At 37.7% G+C, this 19,279-nt stretch overlaps 1 protein-coding gene across 7 annotated transcripts in view; it reads left to right on the forward strand.

Moving 5' to 3' along the window:
• Window positions 1–19,279, forward strand: part of UBE3D (ubiquitin protein ligase E3D) — a 151,795-nt gene that overhangs the window by 47,649 nt on the left and 84,867 nt on the right. For 6 of the 7 annotated variants that reach the window (XM_045075888.1, XM_013046374.2, XM_004773619.3 and 3 more), the window contains one exon: window positions 270–433. In XM_045075888.1, coding sequence (XP_044931823.1) covers window positions 270–433 — 164 coding nt within the window. Of the gene's footprint in view, window positions 1–269; window positions 434–16,608; window positions 16,727–19,279 lie in introns of all 7 variants that reach the window. The other variant, XR_006605534.1, reaches the window with a different exon arrangement.

A 19,279-nucleotide genomic window follows, 5' to 3' on the forward strand; every position in this document is an offset into this window, starting at 1 on the left:
ATAACTTTGTTATCTACATATTAAATATTTTCTCCTAATTGGTTTTCTTTTTTTTTTTCTTTAAACTTTATGATCTCAGCAGCTCTACCAGATGTTACACTTTGAAAGACTTACCATACTTAAAAATTATTTCAGGGTTCTCCTGTCTTTTTTTTTTTTTTTTTCTGGTGTTTTTATAGTTTTGTGTGTATTTTGTTTTTAGTGGTATGAGATACAGATAGGTTGATGATAATATCCTTATACTTGGACCTTTCTCTCTGTATCTTTAGCTATGGCTTTTAAACTCAGATAGTCTGGTGATTGAATCTTTGGGAAGTTCCAAAAGTATCAAAAAGTTCCCCCTGTTGGAAGATAACTTGAAGGCAGATTCCTGTTCTGCCTGGAATGCTGTCAAGGTCCTCTACCAGCCATGCATCAAAAACAGGAATGCAGAGTAAGTTGTGCTTTCATTTTTCTCATTCCACATTATGTTTTAGTTTCTTTTGCCATTTGGTGTTGAGAAATTAATGAATTAAATGGTACCATACCAACTCCCTATTTGAAGCTTCTAGGAGTCCTACTGCTAAATATTATGCTTTAAAGTAGATTGAATTAATACAGATGATTCATGTTAGTTGCAGAAAGCTTACTTTTACTGAAAATAATTGATCTTTTTCTTGTTATCTCAGCTGTCTGTGCATATGGCTGCAGTGCTAAATCAAGCATCAACAGCTATGAGTATTTACTGATAAAAGCACTTTCCAGACATTCAGGATGCAATTGGGAACAAATCACAGTCCTTTCTTTCCTGGGTGTGTCATTGTAATAGGGGGAAGGCGGACCATCCGCAAAAGTGGCATAAAATTATGGACTGACGGGGCTCCTACTGAGAGCCCGGCACTCCTCCGAGGGCTCTGGCTCACTGAAGCGTAGCATCAACCTGTGGGATAGGTACTGTTATCACCCTCATTTTAGAGATAGGGACACTAAGACACAGGTATTGAAAGTACTCCAGTGAAATAGAAAGCAAGGCAAAGTAGTCGGCGGGGTGAGGGGGGCAGTAGAATAGGTGTGAGAGGTTGTCATTTTATATTGAAAAGTCAAGGAAGTTTTCTCAGATAAGATGATATTTTAAGTGGAAAACTCGAAGGAAGTGAAGGAGTGAGCCTTATCTGAGAGAACAATGTTCTGGCAGAGGGAACACTTGGAAGTTTACCCTTGTTCTGTTCTCTCCAATGAGTTTGATCAAATTTGTAATAAGAACAGGAAGATCCCAGTCTTTTTCTGGGGAGTAAATAAGAAATTTTGAAAAATCGCTCTTTTCTCTTTTGGATTGTACAAGCAGTACAAATCATAAAATATTCAAACAGTTGAGACATATGTAAAGTAAAATATAAAAGTTCTCTACCATGTCCCTCTCCGGAAGTAAAAGTATGTTGTGTATTCTTCAGCTCCTTTTTCTATTTATTTTTTATCCTAACATAATTTGAATGATACAGATTTATTTTTTACACTTAAACAACAACAACAAAAAAGGCAACACTGTAGCGTCTTGGAGATTCTTTCCATGTCAGTGCTTGGCATTTTATGAAATGGATATGCTATAAATAATTTAACTATTTTTCTGTTGTTAGATTCTTGGGTTATTACTATTTTCCTGCTATAATTAGTATTGCACTGTGTTGTTACACAAATTTGTTCTGTAATTATGTGTACTTATTTTATGAGGGATTTCTAGAAGTAGAATTGCTGTGGCAAAGGTATGACTTTAAAATTTTGACAGATAGTATCAACTTACTGTGTAAAAAAGGCAGTGGCCATTTATACTCCTACCTAAGGTTTCTATAAATGCCCCTTCCCTGAAGCCTCACAAACTGCCATTTAGATTTTTGCCCATCTGATGCTAGGCTAAATGAAACAGTCCAGATGATTACCCTGGTGTTGTTTTGAGGTATGATCAGAGACTATCACTTAGCTTTGATACTTTGGGGACTTCAGTGCATGTGTGGCGTTAATACATAGTCATGTTTTAAGCTGTTGGTTGCTTGTATCCTCTATTGTGTGTGTTTGTGCGTGTGTGTATTTTTATATATTTAGACTTACATAGTGAAGCTTATTAAAACCTTTCACATTTTTTATTCCTTTGAAATGTGCATTTTTGAGAGGGGTATATTAAATCACACTATGATTATAGAAGTTTTTTTGTTCTGATTTTGATATCAGTTTTTGCATTATATGTTTTGAAGCTGTTTTTAGGTACATAAATGTTTGTGCCATGACATGTTGACTAGTTGCATATTTTATCCATGAGAGATTTTGCTCTCCTCCCATTTGATGCATTTAATTCCAGTTTGCCTAATGTTAATATTATATTTACTTTCCTTTTTTTAAAAATTACTAATTTGGTGTACAGTATTCCCCTCTTCCTGCAGTTTCATGCTCTGTGGTTTCTCACCTGTGGTACCTGCCATCCACAAGCAGATGACCCTCCTCCTGATGTATGGTCAGAGGGTCAGTCATAGCTGGCTAGGTCACGGTGTCTCCATCACTCACCTCACTTCACCTCATCACATAGGTATTTTGTCATTTCGCATCATCACCATTGTAAGAAGGGAGAGTTCAGTACAAGAAGGTATTTTGAGAGAGAGATCACGTTTACATATCATTGTAATTGTTCTATTTTATTACTAGTTATTGTTAATCTCTTACCATGCCTGATTTATAACTTAAACCTTATCAGAGGTATGTATGTATAGGAAAAAAGCATAATATATATAAGGTTAGGTACTCTCTGCGGTTTCAGGAATCCACTGGGGGGTCTTGAAATAGAAGCCCCATGGAAAAGGGGAATTTTTTCCATTCATTTTTTTACAGCTGTCCTGTGTTATTTTGTCTTAGGTATGTGTCTTGCTAACATGTACCTTATAAACTAGGTAGGTGGATATTTTGAAACTGACTGGGGCACCTGGCTGGCTCAGTCAGTAGAGCATGCGACTCTTGATCTTAGGGTCCTGAGTTCAAGCCCTACATTGTGTGCAGCCTACTTAAATTGAAAAATTTTAAAAAAACCAAACAGATGAATTCAGAGGACAATTATCATATGATCTCACTGATAACGTAGAATTTAAGAAACAAGGCAGAGGATCATAGGGGAAGAGAGGAAAAAAATGAAACAAGATGAAACCAGAGAGGAAAAAAAAGAGACTCTTAGGAAACAAACTGAGAGGTGCTGGAGGGGTAGTGGGTGGGGGGATGGGGTAACTGGGTGATGGACGTTAAGGAGGGCATGTGATGTTATGAGCACTGGGTATAATATAAGACTAATGAATCACAAACCTATGTCCCTGAAACAATAATATACTATGGGTTAATTAATTGAATTTAAATCTTAAAAAAAACTAGTACATGCCCAAAAAAAAAAAAAAAAGAATTAGCCAAAGATATAGATATTTGGTGGGTGTTGGAATAAAGCAAATATAAATGGTCCATTAAAAAACAAACAAAAAACAGGTGAAAACAAACTCCAATATGGCAGTCTATTGTAAAAGTGAATTTAACCCACACTTACTGTGATTATTGATTTAGTTGAACTTAGTCTATGGTCTTTTACACTGATTGTCTTCTCTGTATCGTTTCTTGATGATTTAAAAGTAAAAAAAAAATATCTATTTCAAGGTGATTTTTAGTGGTTAACCTGAAACTTTTAACATATGTATTTAAACTTTTTTTTATCAATTTCTAGATTTAACTCATATCCACACTCTTCACCAGAGCAAGAAAAGACTCTTTTTGTTTGTTTGTTTGTTTGTTTTTTTAAAGATTTTATTTATTTATTTGATAGAGATTACAAGTAGGAAGAGAAGCAGGGAGGGAGAAAGGAGGAAGCAAGCTCCCCGCTGAGCAGAGAGCTCTAGGCAGGGCTTGATCCCAGGACCCTGGGATCATGACTTGAGCCAAAGGCAGAGGCTTTAACCCACTGAGTCACCCAGGTGCCCCAAGAAAAGACTTTTAATAAAGTTTCACATTTCTTCTTCCCTGTCTCATGCACTCCCCTCTGTGTTGAGATCATCTATGATTCTGCTGCTAGTGGTTCCTTCTTCTTAAAGAAGCCCTCCCCCATGGCGGCCATAAATGTCTTTATATTTTTATTGTATGTCTATTTCCTAAAAATATTTGATGTTTTAAAAATATTTATAAATAGTGTTATAGTATTTTTTTTTTGCCCTTTTTGCCCTTCGTTCTTTACTTTATGGTCTTTGTTTCATTGTTTGCTTTGATAAAATATGCCTTTTCATAGTTCTTTTAAAGTTGAACTGTAGCCAGTCCTTGAATACCTGATAATCTCTTCTATCTCTCTGAAAACCTATAGGATTTCTCTTTATCTTTGTTTTTCAAAGATTTCATACACATATATATAAATTTAGTGTTTATTCAGAATTTTCTCCTGTCACAATCTGTTCTTATCTTACAAATGAAGTATTCCCTCAATATCTGAGAATAATAGTGATGCTTCAAGTCTTCTGTTTTTTCCATTAACTCTTTCCTTTGGGTGTTAACTGTTCTCTTTGAAAGATTCTTTGTATTTGATACTTTATTTCATGATGTTGCTTTTCCCAAATGTTTGATGCTTCCACTAGAATTCCTGGGCTTGGATGTATACTTGATGTGAATCAGGACCTCATCTATCTTGCTCATTACTACATCTAGATGAGTTGTTCTTCTTCTTCTTCTTCTTCTTCTTCTTTTTAGAGAGAGGGAGCATAAGCAGGGGGAGTAGCAGGCTACCCACTGAGCAGGGAGCAGAATGTGGGGCTCAATCCCAAGACTCTGGTATCACGACCTGAGCCTAAGGCAGATGCTCAACTGGCTGAGCCACTTAGGTGCCCCTAGATGAGTTCTTGTAGAAGTGCTCAATATATACAATTTATGGGCACATTTAACAAAACATTTGTTAAGTGAATGGTTCATTGTTTTCTGCTCATCTTTATATTTGATAATTACTATTCATCTATGGTGACTGTAGGGTCTTGTTACCATAGTCTGCTTTTATGGATTCGTGGAGGAGAACTCAAAGGGCATACCAGTTTGGATGTGCCAGTTTGTCTTTTGACAGCTTTTGGGTGCTAAGGAAAGGGAATTGGTAGTAGATTAAGTTACAGTGGTGAACCTATATTCATTATTGTGAAGAATCTTTACACTGCCTTTCTAGAGAGTGGCAGGGATTCAGTGTACTATCTCATTATTTCACTCATTCTTAACAAATCCCCGTGACACTGGAAATACAATGACTATAGTTAGTTGTGTTCTGCTGTATTTGATTAGTGGACTTTTTTTCAAAACTTTGTATGTTATGTCTTGGGGTCATAATAAATGAGTTTGATGAGTTCAGTTTGCCTATTGTATGTAACTTTTTTTGTTTTGCTTTTTCTTTTACTATTGGTTGACTATGTATCCCCCAAAGGTAGTAAAGGAACTTCATACATTTGGTAAGCATCCTGTGAGTTACTTGCTTTTGTCTTTAAGGACATTGATGTTTAAGAGACATTAGTTTCTTTCTTTGGGGGCATTACTGAGTAAACTATAGACTCCCTGGCATATTTTTGGCACGTGGGGTGGTACATTAACTATTTTAGTCCAATCGACTGCAATTTTATTTTTTTTATTTTTATTTTTTTAGTGGAAGTGTGGATTGCCAGATGGCAGTCTAAAAGAGGAAAATAGCAAATGTAACTATGGTTTTAGTTCCTTGAGCACACACAAAAAGTGGCAGGTAATATATTTAGAATTTTATTTCTTTCTAGTAACAGGCACACATGTCTCTTAACATTTTGAAGTCTATTGTTTTTTTATTCCCCTATCCCCTACCCACAGTTATCCTACAACTTACTTGTTTGGTTTACATATCCGAGTTTAGATCCTAAATGTTAACTTTCAACATTAACCTAAGTTAATGTCTGCAGTTTAATTGTGCTAATTCATCAATTCATCCATGGCCTCATAGTCTCTCCATTGGAGTAATTTTGCTGCTAGGGGATATTTGTCAATGTCTGGGTCATTTTTTATTGTTACAACTTGAGGTGCTATTGGAATCTAGTAAGTAAAGCCTAGGATACTCTTCTTGGGGGGGTCATTTTTTTTTATTAACATATAATGTATTATTTACTTCAGAGGTACAGGTCTGTGAATCATCAGTCTTACTCATTTCACAGCACTCACTGTTGCACATACCCTCCCCAAAGTCCATAACCCAGCCACCCTATCCCTACCCATCCCGAACCCCCAGCAACCCTCAGTTTGTTTCCTGAGATTAAGAGTCTTCATGGTTTGTCTCCCTCCCCGGTCCATCTTGTTTGATTTTTTCCTTCCCTTCTCCACCCGACCCCCCACCCTGCCTCTCAAATTCCTCATATCAGAGAAATATGATAATTGTCTTTCTCTGATTGGCTTATTTCACTTAGCATAACACCCTCTAGATCCATACATGTCATTGCAAATGGCAATATTTCATTTTTCATGGCTACATAGTATTCATATATATATATATATTATATATATATATTACACACACATACACACATACATACATATATATAAATGAAACATCTTCTTTATCCATTTATCTGTTGATGGAAATCTAGGTTCTTTCCATAGATTGGCTATTGTGGACATTGCTGCTGTAAACATTGGGCTGCATATGTCCCTTCAGATCACTACATTTGTATCTTTAGGGTAAATACCCAGTAATGCGATTTCTGGGTCATAGGGTAGCTCTATTTTCAACTTTTTGAGGAACCTCCATACCGTTTTCCAGAGTGGCTGCACCAGCTTGCATTCCCACCAACAGTGTAGGAGGGTTCCCCTTTCTCCACATCCTCATCAAAGTCTGTCATTTCCTGACTGGTTAATTTTATCCATTTTGACTGGTGTGAGATGGTATCTCACTGTGGTTTTGATTTGTATTGCCCTGATGCCAGGGGATGTTGAGCAAATTTTCATGTGACTATTAAGCCCAGGATACTCTTAAATATCCTACAATGCCTCAGAGAGCCTCTAGTATATGTGCTGCCGAAGCGAGCACATCTCAGAGAGCCTCTATAACAAAGAATTATCCAGCCCAAAATGCCAGTAGTGCCGAAGTTGAAAAGCACTGTCATAGTCTATCTCCTGAAATCAAGTTGTGTCTACCCTTCCCTCTGGGTTTCACAGCCCACAATTTTCTTGAAATTTTATTTAGGCCAGCGAATAAGAAAAGTTTTACTGCAGCATGGCTACTAACCTCTATAATCCCCCAGGTTAACTTAGAGTAAACTGGCTAACTACAAATATTATATGATTATTGTTACACTTCTCTCATTTTCTCTTAGGGAAACATGAAAAATAGATTTATTTGTAGTAGGGAATGATGAAGAATTTTAGAGGTTTCAATTCCTTTGTTCTTATGTATTTAAGAGAAAAGAACTAACGGGAATGTAATCAATAAGTGTAAAAAAGTGGGTTTTTTTAAAAGCTGAATTGAATTCTCTTCATTATTTAAATTAAATGAGTCCGAGTACTAGTAGTAACTCTTCCCTTGTTTTTTGAAAGATAAAATACATGATAAAAAATCTGGAGAATTTGAACTGAGAATTATTCTGTGTTCCACAATTTAGTAGAAGCATTTTTTGGCAAAATATATTGAGGAGGAAATGATGATACGTTATACTCACTGCTAGTTTTGGCAAATTTAGAGATTATAATTTGTAAACTAACTAGGCTTTCCTTTGTTGGTTCTGTCTTGGTAAAAATTATTTCTAAAAAGGAAGTGTTGTTTTGCCTTAAGACAGTTGTCATTATTGCTTCTTAAAAAAGATTTATTTATTTATTTTTGAGAGAGAAAGAAAGCAGGAGTAAGCGAGCATGATGAGGAGGGGCAGAGGGAGAGAAAGAGAGAAACTGAAGCAGGCTCTGTGCTCTGACTTGGGGCTTGATCTCATGACCCTGAGATCAGGACCTGAACCGAAACCAAGAGTCAGATTCCTAACCAACTGTGCTACCAAGGCACGCCCATATTGCTTTTTCTAATGAAATAGAAACACATAAATCACACCCATATACATTTCATGTGCATAAAATAATAGTAGTTGTTTTTATTTGTGAAATAGTACTTTTAAATCTGTGTTCTCCTTTTTAGCAGAAAAATTGAAATTCTGCTTTATTTTTTTAAATGGGTAAAAACAACGTAGTATAAAATATACCATCCTAACCATTTTTAAGTATACAGTTCAGTGATGTTAAGTATATTCACATACATGTCATGAAAGTTCTCCAGAACTTTAACATTCTGCAGCCAAAACTCTACATTACACAACTCCTTTTCCCGCTGCCCCCAGCCCCTGGTAACTACCATTCTGTTTTCTGTTTTTAAGAAGTTGACTATATTAGTCTGCCAGGCCTGTCATAACAAAATGCCAAAGACAGTATGATTTAAAAATGAGAAACTTGGGGCGCCTGGGTGGCTCAGTGGGTTAAGCCGCTGCCTTCGGCTCAGGTCATCATCTCAGAGTCCTGGGATGGAGTCCCACATCGGGCTCTCTGCTCAGCAGGGAGCCTGCTTCCCTCTCTCTCTCTCTCTGCCAGCCTGTCTACCTACCTGTGATCTCTCTCTGTCAAATAAATAAATAAAATCTTTAAAAAAAAATGAGAAACTTATTTTCTCAAAAGTTCTGGAGGCTGGAAGTCCAGGATCAGGGTGCCATCAAGATTGGTTTTTAGTGAGGCCTCTCTTCCTGGCTAATAGACAGTCACCATCTCCTTGTGTCCTCACATGCCCCTTCTTTCTGTGAGAGCAGAGAGAGAGTAGATAGGGAAGCAGTAGAGACGGAGAGGAGATCTTGCTTCTCTTTCTCTTCTCACGAGGACAACAGTTCTGAGTAGAGCCCCATTCATATGACCTCATTTAACTAAGTACTTTTTGAAAGGCCCTATCTTCAAATACCATCCCTTTGGGGGCTAGAGCCCTAACTCTAGTTCATATTCAACATAAGAATTTTGGGGGAGCACAATTCAGTTCACAACACTGACTACTTTAGATACTTTATGTAAGTAGAATCATGGAGTATTTGTCTTTGTGTAACTGGCTTATTTCACGTAGCATAATGTCCTTAAGGTTGTTCATCTGTGTTGTAGCATGTAACAAGATTGCTTCTCTTTTCAAGGCTGAGTGCTATTGCAGTGTGTGTGTGTGTGTGTGTGTGTGTGTATCACTTTTTGTTTATCCATTCATCCGTCAGTGGACATTTGGGCTGCTTTTTGTGTATTATGAATAGTGCTGCTTTGAACTTGGGTGTGTAAATATCTTTCTGAGATCCTGTTTTCAGTTCTTTTGGAGATATACCCAGAGGTGTGATTACTGGATCAAATGGTAGTTCTATTTTTAATTTTTTGAGGAACCTCCACAGTGTTTTCCATGGTAGTTGCAGCATTTTACATTCCCACTAAGAGCTCTTCTAATTTCTCCACATTCTCACAAACAATCATTTTCTGTTTTTTTTTTAAGGATTTTATTTTATTTTTACATTTCATTTATTTATGAGTGCAAGTGAGTGCACAAGCGGGGGGTGGCAGAGGAACAGAAGAAGAGGGAGAAACAGACTTTACTCTGGGCACAGTGCTTGATGTGGGACTTGATCCCAGAACCCTGAGATCATAACCTGAGCTGAAGTTAGATGCTTAAGCGACTGAGCCAGCCAGGCGCCTCTTAAAGATTTTATTATTAAGTAATCTTTACGCCTCAAACTTACAACCCTGAGATCAAGAGTTGCATGCTCCACAGACTGAGCCAGCCAGGTGCTCCTATTTTCTGGTTTTTTTTTTTTTTTTTTTTTTTTTTTTTTAGTAATAACCATTCTCATGGGTGTGAGGTAGTATCTTACTGTGGTTTTGATTTGCATTTCTCTAATTGGTGATATTGAGCATCTTTCATATACTTGCTAGCCATTTGTATATCTTCTTTGGAGAAATGTGTGCTCAAGTTCTTTGTCCATTTTTTTTTTTTTTTTAAATTTTTTTTTTTTTAAAGATTTTATTTGTTTATTTGACAGAGAGAGACAGAGAGGTCACAAGTAGGCAGAGAGGCAGGCAGAGAGAGAGAGAGAGAGGGAGAAGCAGGCTCCCCGCCAAGGAGAGAGCCCGATGTGGGGCTCTATCCCAGGACCCTGAGATCATGACCTGGGCCGAAGGCAGAGGCTTAACCCACTGAGCCACCCAGGCGCCCCCATTTTTTTTTAATTAAATTTTTTTTCCATTTAAATTCAATTAACATATAGTGTATTTTTCATTTCAGAGGTAGAGTTCAGTGATTCATCAGTCTTACAGAATACCCAGTCCTGTCCACGTGCCCTCCTTCGTGTCCATCATCCTGTTACCCTGTCCTTCTACCCCTGCTCCCTGCAAACCTCAGTTTGTTTCCTATGATTAAGAATTTTTTATGGTTTGTCTCCCCCTCTAATTCCATCTTGTTTGATTTTTCCCTCCCTTCCAGAATCTGTGCTTCTGTTTTGTTTCTTAAATTCCACATATGAGTGAAATCATATGGTAATTGTCTTTCTCTGATTGACTTATTTCACTTAGCATAGTACCCTCAAGTTCTATCCATGTCATTGCAAATGGCAAGATTTCTTTTTCTTTTTTGATGGCTAAGTAGCATTTCATTGTGCGTGTGTGTGTGTGTATATCTGTGTGTGTGTGTACACATACATGACATCTTCTTTAGCTATTCATCTGTTGATGGATATCTTTCCAAAGTCTGGCTATTGTGGACACTGCTGCTATAAACGTTGGGGTGCAGGTGCCCCTTTGGATCTCTACATTTGTATCTTTGGGCTATGTACCTAATAGTGCAGTTGCCATGTTGTAGGGTAGCTCTATTTTTAGCTTTTTGAGGACTCTCCATACTATTTTCCAGAGTTCTTCGCCCACTTTTAAATCAGGTTATTTGGTTTTTTATTGTTGTTGAATTGTGGGAGTTAATGTACCCTGATATTAACTCTTTATTAGACATGACCTACAAGTATTTTTTTCTTAGTCCGTAGATTATGATTTTTGATTGCATCTGTTGATTGTGTCTTTTGATGCACAGAATCTTTTAAGTTTAATGCAGTTCCATTTATTTTTGCTTTGTTGCCTGTGTATTCATAAAATCATTGTTAAAGTTTGCTTAATTGAGGTGCCCTATCTGACATATCAGTCACTATCATTGCCTAAGGTTAAATTAGGTGATTTTGAGGAGATTTAGAGGAATTTGTCCTTTTTGATTGATGAAAACATAAATCAGATGTTAATTTATGCTAATTTCATATTCAGCAAAATATCTAAGACCTGTTATTTAATAATTACATGACTTACTAAAACACTTCACATGAATTCATTTGGATAGTATCAGGATACTATGCTAGAATGAATGGATGAATGAATGAGCAAAGAATAAATTTGTGTTACCAACCCCTAACGAGCACCTTATTAAACCATTTAAAGTGTCTTCTCTGTCCGCACATAGAAGTCACAGGCTGACATTGTCAGTGCACTCTACTTAGGGGCATTGCTTTTGCAGAATAGGATTAACTTAGAGTTCAGGTATAAATGTCCAAGTCTTAGATTTTATAAGTGAGGAAACTGAGGCTTACTTAGAGAAATAATTAGTCACTTTTATAGTTGGTGATAGAGCCAGAATTTGAGCCAGGTTGTCCTGATTCCAAATTTACTTCTTTATCATTATATCATGTAGTCCTTCACCATAAAATTTTAGGAGATCTGAAAATGTCACCGTAAATGTATATTCTTCCTCAAGAACAGTTCCTTTGGTAGTTTAGAATGTGTCAGCATTTTGATTACTCCCCAAAATATATTGCTTACTATACTATATTCAGTAAATATTTATGTATCTTAATATGTAACATCAGCAGTGGAAACTTCTGATTTATAGTATGTTCATATCTGATCTTCTAGATCAGAATTTAAGGATACAAATGTGATTTTTTTCAGAAGTCAGTGCCTTAGCTTCTTAGAACAGGAATCCACTGAAAGAAAATTAATCTAAAAATACAGCAAAGTTATCAAATACATTTGGGAAAAGAAAAATGCTTCTTTGGCAAATACTTTTTACACATTTGTCTGCTAATACCATATTACCACCTAGATGTACCCATCTAGAAGTTGTTCTTCATTACCAAGCAAGTTGGAAACGTGCTTCCTTTATTTGTAATTCTTATCCATGAATTTATAATTATTAAAGAAGATACAGGAAATAAGACTGTGACGTATTAATAAAAGTGAGCTTTGCCCTCAAGATTCTAGTCAAAACAGGTTTTACCCATGAATGCAATTCATCTCTTGGAATCGCTGTCTGGAAGGATTCTGGTTTCCCTCTTCTGATGCAAGAATGTAAGATAAGTATAATCATAAACTGTAGGGGCAGAAAGGGCAAGGGGACTGGGATTGTCTAAAGCAGGATGGAGAATGTGAGTATGAAATTGTTACTTCACTTTCCTGTGTTTTCTAAACATGTGTTAGGTATTTTTATGAGTCCAACCTGAAGTAGTTGTCTTCACTTTTCACGCAGAAGGGTTTGGGTTTTTCTTTCCTCTTTTTTATTACCTCCTACTATACTTGGTATTGTATGTGATTCCAAAGCAGGAGACCAAAGATTACTGCCATAAAGAAATTTATAGTAAAGTTAAGATAACATGTACAAAGACAAGTTCTTTGAAAAGAGCAAAATCTACTTACATGCTGGAAGGGTTTTCATAGAAAATCATATTCATAGCTGAATCAAAGAAAATAGAAGAGTTAAGAAGTAGTTTCCTCCACTCCACTACCACACCAGTAAAAGATGTAGAGGGCTGGGCAGGGAAAGCGTGCATGTTTTTTCTTTCCTTTTTCTTTTCTTTTCTTTCTTTTTCTTTTTCTTTTTCTTTTTTTTTAGGACTATTTATTTTTTGAGAGCGAGAGAGAAAAAGTGTACAAGCAGTGGGGAGGGGCAGAGGAAGAAGCAGACTCCTTGTTCAGGGAACCCAATGTGGGACCTGATCCCAGGACCCTGAGATCATGACCTGAGCTGTAGGCAGACACTTAACTGACTAAGGCACCCAGGCACCCTGAAAGCATGCGTGTTTTCATGTAGGGAACTCCAGTAGGCTGTTGCCAATGCAATGGCAGGTGGCTTGCAGAGGGGTTGAGTGGGAAGTGGAGGGTGGCAGTCATCTGCTCATAGAGATGCTTCCATTTATCTCTGTGGCATATGAGGGTCTCATCAAAAGCTTTTGTTTGAAGAAAGGGTTCCAGAGCTGAGAACCACTGTTCTCTCTGCTGAGCATTTCACCAGACTGGGCTTGAATTTGCTGGGTTGTGGCAAAGTCACTACTCAGCAAGACTGACAACATTGAGATAGTTCTAATCGACTGAATGGTCTTCCTTTTACTGAGCTGAGATCTATTTCCCAGAAACTCTCATCCAGAGCTACCAAAAATCAATCTGTTGATTCTTGAATATGACAGCTCCTTAAGTATTCAGATAATCTGACATTCAGTCCTAGATTTTCTCTTTTCCAAGCTTAATAGCCTCAAATGGAATGGTTTCAAACTTCCTTTTGTGCAGTTGCTTTTTTTTCTAACGTCGTCTCCTTTCCTATTACCATTTTGATTTCCCATAAAAAGATGTTGCCCCAGCATCCTGTCAGCTTTATATAATAGGGTGAATCAGAAAACAACTAGAGCTAGAGATTCATCTTCCAGGGCTGTTTTAGATAATTTAGATATAAAGGGAAGAAAGCATTTACAGTGGTACCAGACAGGAGAGACTGAATTTCAAGAGCCCATTGAATTTGGACATTAAATAAAAAAGTATTCAACCTTGGGACGCCTGGGTGGCTCAGTTGGTTAAGCAGCTGCCTTCGGCTCAGGTCATGATCCCAGCATCCTGGGATCGAGTCCCACATCGGGCTTCTTGCTCAGCAGGGAGCCTGCTTCTCCCTCTGCCTCTGCCTGCCATTCTGTCTGCCTGTGCTCACTTTCCCCCCCACCCGATAAATAAATAAAATCTTAAAAAAAAAAAAAAAAGGATTCAACCTCAGGTGTTAAAGATGGTCGTTTGTTCATTGATAAAACAAATATTAAATTCATACTACAGAGGTAGGTACTAGAAATATAAAATTGAGCTAAAAGAGATCTGATGCCTTGCATCACAGATCTTAGTAGAGTCTGTGGGAAAGGCATATAAATGATCAGTGCTACAAAGAAAAACTATATAGTGCTAGGAGAGCAAATCATAGGGAGGACAGCCAGGTTAGAATTGGACTCCAGGAAGAACTGATGCTTGACTACTGTCTGAAAGATGAGAACAAGCAAACTATGTGAAGAGGCTGTGGGCTTGCCCATAAGAAAGCAATACAGAAGGACATGTGGTGGGAGAGAGCATAGTGAGGGCAAGAGATGGGAAGAACACCAAAGTGGCTATACTGGAGAGAGTGAGAAACAGGGACAGGATAGGAGGAGCTAGACCAACTCAGGATCTTAGAGGCATTTTAGAGAGCTTGTCTTTGTGTTTATCCTAAGAAAAATAGAATCTATTAAATGTTTTGTCCAGGGTGAGATGGTTTAATTTATGTTTTGAAAGATTATTCCGGCTGCCAACCAGGAAACGGTTGGATATGGTAGATCAGATAGGAGGCTATTACAGAAGCCCAAGAGAAATGACTATAGTGGATGATGGCAGCTGAGATAGATTTGAGAGATACTCTAGTAATATTGCAGTGTTTGTGATTGATTGGATTTTGGAACCAAACCACGATTTATTGGGGTAGATAACATTGGAAGAAGATCAAGTTTTGGGAGAAGATCATGAGGTCTGGTTTTATACATGTTGAGTTTGAGTTACCATTTGAGTCATTCAAGAGGAAATAACAAATAGAAAGTTATATATAGACCTGGAGTTCCGATGAAAGGTTTGGGCTGTGTTTTTAAATTTGTGAGTCACCTGCATATTGGTCATAATTGAAGGTGGATTGTTTAGGAAAGGACAGGTGGGATTGTTTAGGAAAATAGGATGGGAGGACTGAGCTGTGAAGAACTACCCACATTTATGGGCTAGAGAAAGGAGGATGAGCCTAGGAGGGAGCTAAAGGAACAGCAGAGAGGTAGGAGGAAAACAACAGAGTGCTGTTCTATAGAAGCCGAGGGAAGAACAAAGTACTTTAAGAGGAAGAAGTGGTCAGATGCTGCTGAGAGGTCAGATAAAATGTTGAGTGTAAAACGTGTATTGGATTTAGATTGAAACAGTCATCAGTGATCTTAGCAGGGATTGTTTTGTCAGGTGACAGAGCTGGAAGCTGGATTGGAATGGGTGAGCAGTGAGTGGAAGGTGATGTGACAGAGACGACTGTTTTAAGTAGTTTGGTTTTGAAGGGAAGGTGTGATAGGAAGTGGATGGGGAGCTGACTGAAGTGAGGCAGGTAGGGTTAGACCCTCTTGAGCCTGTTAAAAAGCCAACAACAAAGAGCCTGTTTGAGGTTGATCACACATGAGAAATAAGTGGTGGTTCATTCCGACAGGGCGGGAGAGGCTGGTATCTCCAACTCAGGTGTAACAAGTAACCTTAGGAACAGGGATGATTCCCTTTCTGTAACAGGAGGGAAGATCAGAATTGGAGTGGATGGAACAGGTTTACATACTAGGTTTGGGGACCATGGGACACTCATCCTGTGATGGTTTCTATTTTATCTATCAAGTAGGAGTGATGGGGGAAAGAGGCATAAAAGGAAAAAGGGTGGGTGTAATGGACAGTTGGAAGTCTGAGGAGAATGGAGAAGATTGAAAATGGTCATTTAGGGAGGAGGTGAGTGAGACGACTAGAGATTTGTGGGATTGGTAGGCAGTGTTCATTGCCCATTGAAGTTTGCAGTTGTGGATTTACAGTGTGACTTTGGCCAGTGTATCATTGATCTGAGATCAGCACAGAGAAAGCACAGTTGGGGTCAGCAAGATTCAAGCTTTATTGTCTTGATGCAAAGGGTTTTGTGTTATTTTGTGTTATTAAAATGATGGACTACAGAATCTATGTGGCCTGTTTGAACGAAGACTGAGAGTTGGAAAAGGACCTTGGCTTCTCAGCTACTAAATGTAGCTGCAGTAGGGGAGAAATTTACTTTTAATTGCATAGCTAAAGCCTATCAAATGTCATTTTAAAAATATTAGATTACTGATGGGAAGTGACCTCTTTTAAATATATTAAGGAAAACTGTAGTACTTTAAATGGAGCTTTAAGCACTTATTTAAATATATGCTCTGAGTTAAATTTTCTTCAAGATTTTCCATAAAATTTTTGTAAGATAAGATTTTTGTAATTGCAATTTATAAGGAAATGTATTGGCTTAATGTGAGATAATGAGTATCATAGAAATGGTGTTTAATCTTCCATGTCTGCCAGAATTTCAGTTTGACATTGTTGTCTAAAGCAACTGCAGTGGTCCTAGTTGGTTCTGCTTTTATTCTAGTCATTAAGAGTGAAAAATGAACCTTTGATTCTGAGGTCAGCTAGAGTAGAGGGAAGTCAGTTTCAGTAGCACTTGGAATTTTTTTTTTTTTTTTTTTTTTAAATCAGATGGCTGCAGGATCCTGGAGCCCTCCGGGTACCTCAATTGGAAACAAGATCCATTGAACTTCTGTCATTGGCCCCTCCATTGTTAAGGCTGGCCACTATTGTAACATCTACTGTGCAAGTAAGTGCTTGTCTCAGGGATCTAGGTGGGGCTTCAGGCCCAGGACCTCCTGCAGTACTGCTGGTCTCCATGGGATGCCCTCTATATCCCTGCATCACAGCAACTGCCAGAACCTCATGCTAACCATTTTATCTCCTGTGTTAGAGGAATATTATCTCCCTACCTTAAAAAAAAGTAATCGCTCATAGCTCCCCCAGGTAAATGCTGAAGGCATTCTCCTCGTAAAACAACTTTAAGATCATGGAATAAAGCTCAAATCCCTTGGCCACCATCTCAATTTCCAGTTCCCCTTATAGAAGTCCCCCTGTAACCACTGTTTATCTCAACATAGACATATGTATATAAATGCACCCAGGAGAGTCTATAGAAATGTTCTGTGTGTTATATTTTGTGTATCTTTAGTGTGTTAGCTTTTGTGTATCTTTCCCTTTTTCTCATGATACATCGTAGTACCCTCCCACAGTCTGTGTTTTCACTCAGCATTATATCTTCTCAGTACATATAGATCTAGTTCATTTTTCACAGCCGTAAGCTGTTTCATAATGTAGGTAGTCCATGGTTTCTTGTGTCATTCTGTTGCAGTTTTTACATTTTTCCCCTGATTCTAACAATTCTGCAGTGAAGACCCTTGTACACCTTCCCCAAGCAGTTCTGCCAAGACTTAAGGTGGATGGGAAGAAGTGGAGTTGCTGCTCCTGGGATATATTTCTTTTACATTTTGTAAATAAGTGTTTTATTTGGGTTAGTTTTAGATTAAAGCAGAGTTGCAAAGATAGGACAGAAGGCTCCTGTGTATGAACCCTTCACCCAGTTCCAGGTTTGCCTCACATCACCTTACATCACCCTGGCACCTTTTTCAAAACTAAAAAACCAACATTGGCACATTCATATTCACTAAATCCCAAGCTTCCTTGGGATTTTACCATGTCTTCTACTCATGTTCCTTTTTGTTCCAGGATCCCATCCATGATGCTACATTGCATTCATTCATTGTGTCTTCTTTGTCTCCTCTGGTCTTGAATAGTTTTGTAGACCTTCCTTATTTTCCAGAGAGACTGGTTAGAGATTTTCTAGAATGTCTTTTAATTTGGGTTTATCTGATATTTTCCTCCTGGTTAGACTGAGATGATGGGTTTGGGAAAGAATACCATCATATTATATCGGGGTACAGGCTATCCACAGCCACTACTGGTGTGGCACGCTATGATCACTTAGCTAAGGTGGTGTTGGACAATTTTTCACTGTGAAGTGACTGTTGTTTCTTTTCCATATTCTGTTCTCTGGAGTCAAGTCAGAGTCCAGCACATACCAAAGGGGAGGGGGAAGGGTAAGCCCCTTCTCCTAAAAAAGGGGTATTACCTATATATGTTATTTGGAATTTTTACATAAGAAAGATTTATTTCTTCTATTTATTTATTCAGTTATTTTTATCTGATGGACTCATATATATTTATTTCCTACCTTGGGTTATAATTCAACACCACGTTATATATTTCATTTTTTATATGTTTGTTATTCATTTATTTTGTTGTTCAAATTGTTCCCGTTTTGGCCTTTAGGAGCTCTTTTAGGCTAGCTCCTGTGCTCCTTTGACATGCCCCTGTATTTTTAATTTTTGATCACCCTTTTAACTCCCCGATACTGCAGAATGCCCTAGACTCTTATTTTTCCCTGCCCCAGCCGTAGAATCTGCCAACCAAGGAGCCCTGGTTCTTTTTATTAGGGAGTGGGAATGGCCCCTTACTATTGATATTTTAAATTTTAATAGATATTGTCTAGTTGTTCTCGCAGGGGCTATTCTCTTTGGCACTTTTACCCTTCTCCTCATACCTATTCCAGTGTTTGATACCATCAGGTTTACTAATTTTGGCCAATATAATAGAACTGCATCTTTTTTAAATGAGTGTTTTCCTTAGTGTAGTTGAACATCTATGTTTATGTGTACCAGCCATTTGAGTTTGCTCTTTCGGGAATAGCCTGTTCGTGTTATTTTGCATACTTAAATATGTGTTTCGAATGTGAGAGAGAGAGAGAGAGTGTGTGTGTGTGTGTGTGTGTGTGCACCTTTACATGTGTGTGGGCACTTGTGTGCACCTGTGTTTGGTATTAGGATTTCATACAAATTGTGAATTTTAGTCTTTTATCTGTTGGAAATATTTTTTTCTAGCCTGTAGCTTACTTTTAAACTTGGTTTATGATGTCTTGTGACAAATTTGATCCTATCAAAATTAGGATCCTATCATAATTGGATCCTGTCAAAAGTAAAATTAGAATTTGTAGGCTTTTGCTTTTGTGTCGTGTTTAAGGAGATCTTCTAATAAGTCCACCTGTGCTTTTAGTTTAGTCACTGAAGCTGATGATCCAAAGATCTCATGTAGTCAACTGGTAAGCAAAATCATTTACTTTTTCTCAATCATGAGCATTCATCCTTATTTACTGTTTCTTCTTGGACATATTTGCCATAGCATTTTCCTAGTTTTCTTCTGGCTTATTTGACCTCCTCCCTTTCCTTTGTTTTGACCTCTTCCTTTCCTCCCTTGCCATTTCTACTTT

This window comes from Mustela putorius, unplaced genomic scaffold (assembly GCF_011764305.1).
Source record: "Mustela putorius furo isolate JIRA1106 unplaced genomic scaffold, ASM1176430v1.1 tig00000166_pilon_pilon_pilon, whole genome shotgun sequence".
NCBI classification, from domain to species: domain Eukaryota; kingdom Metazoa; phylum Chordata; class Mammalia; order Carnivora; family Mustelidae; genus Mustela; species Mustela putorius.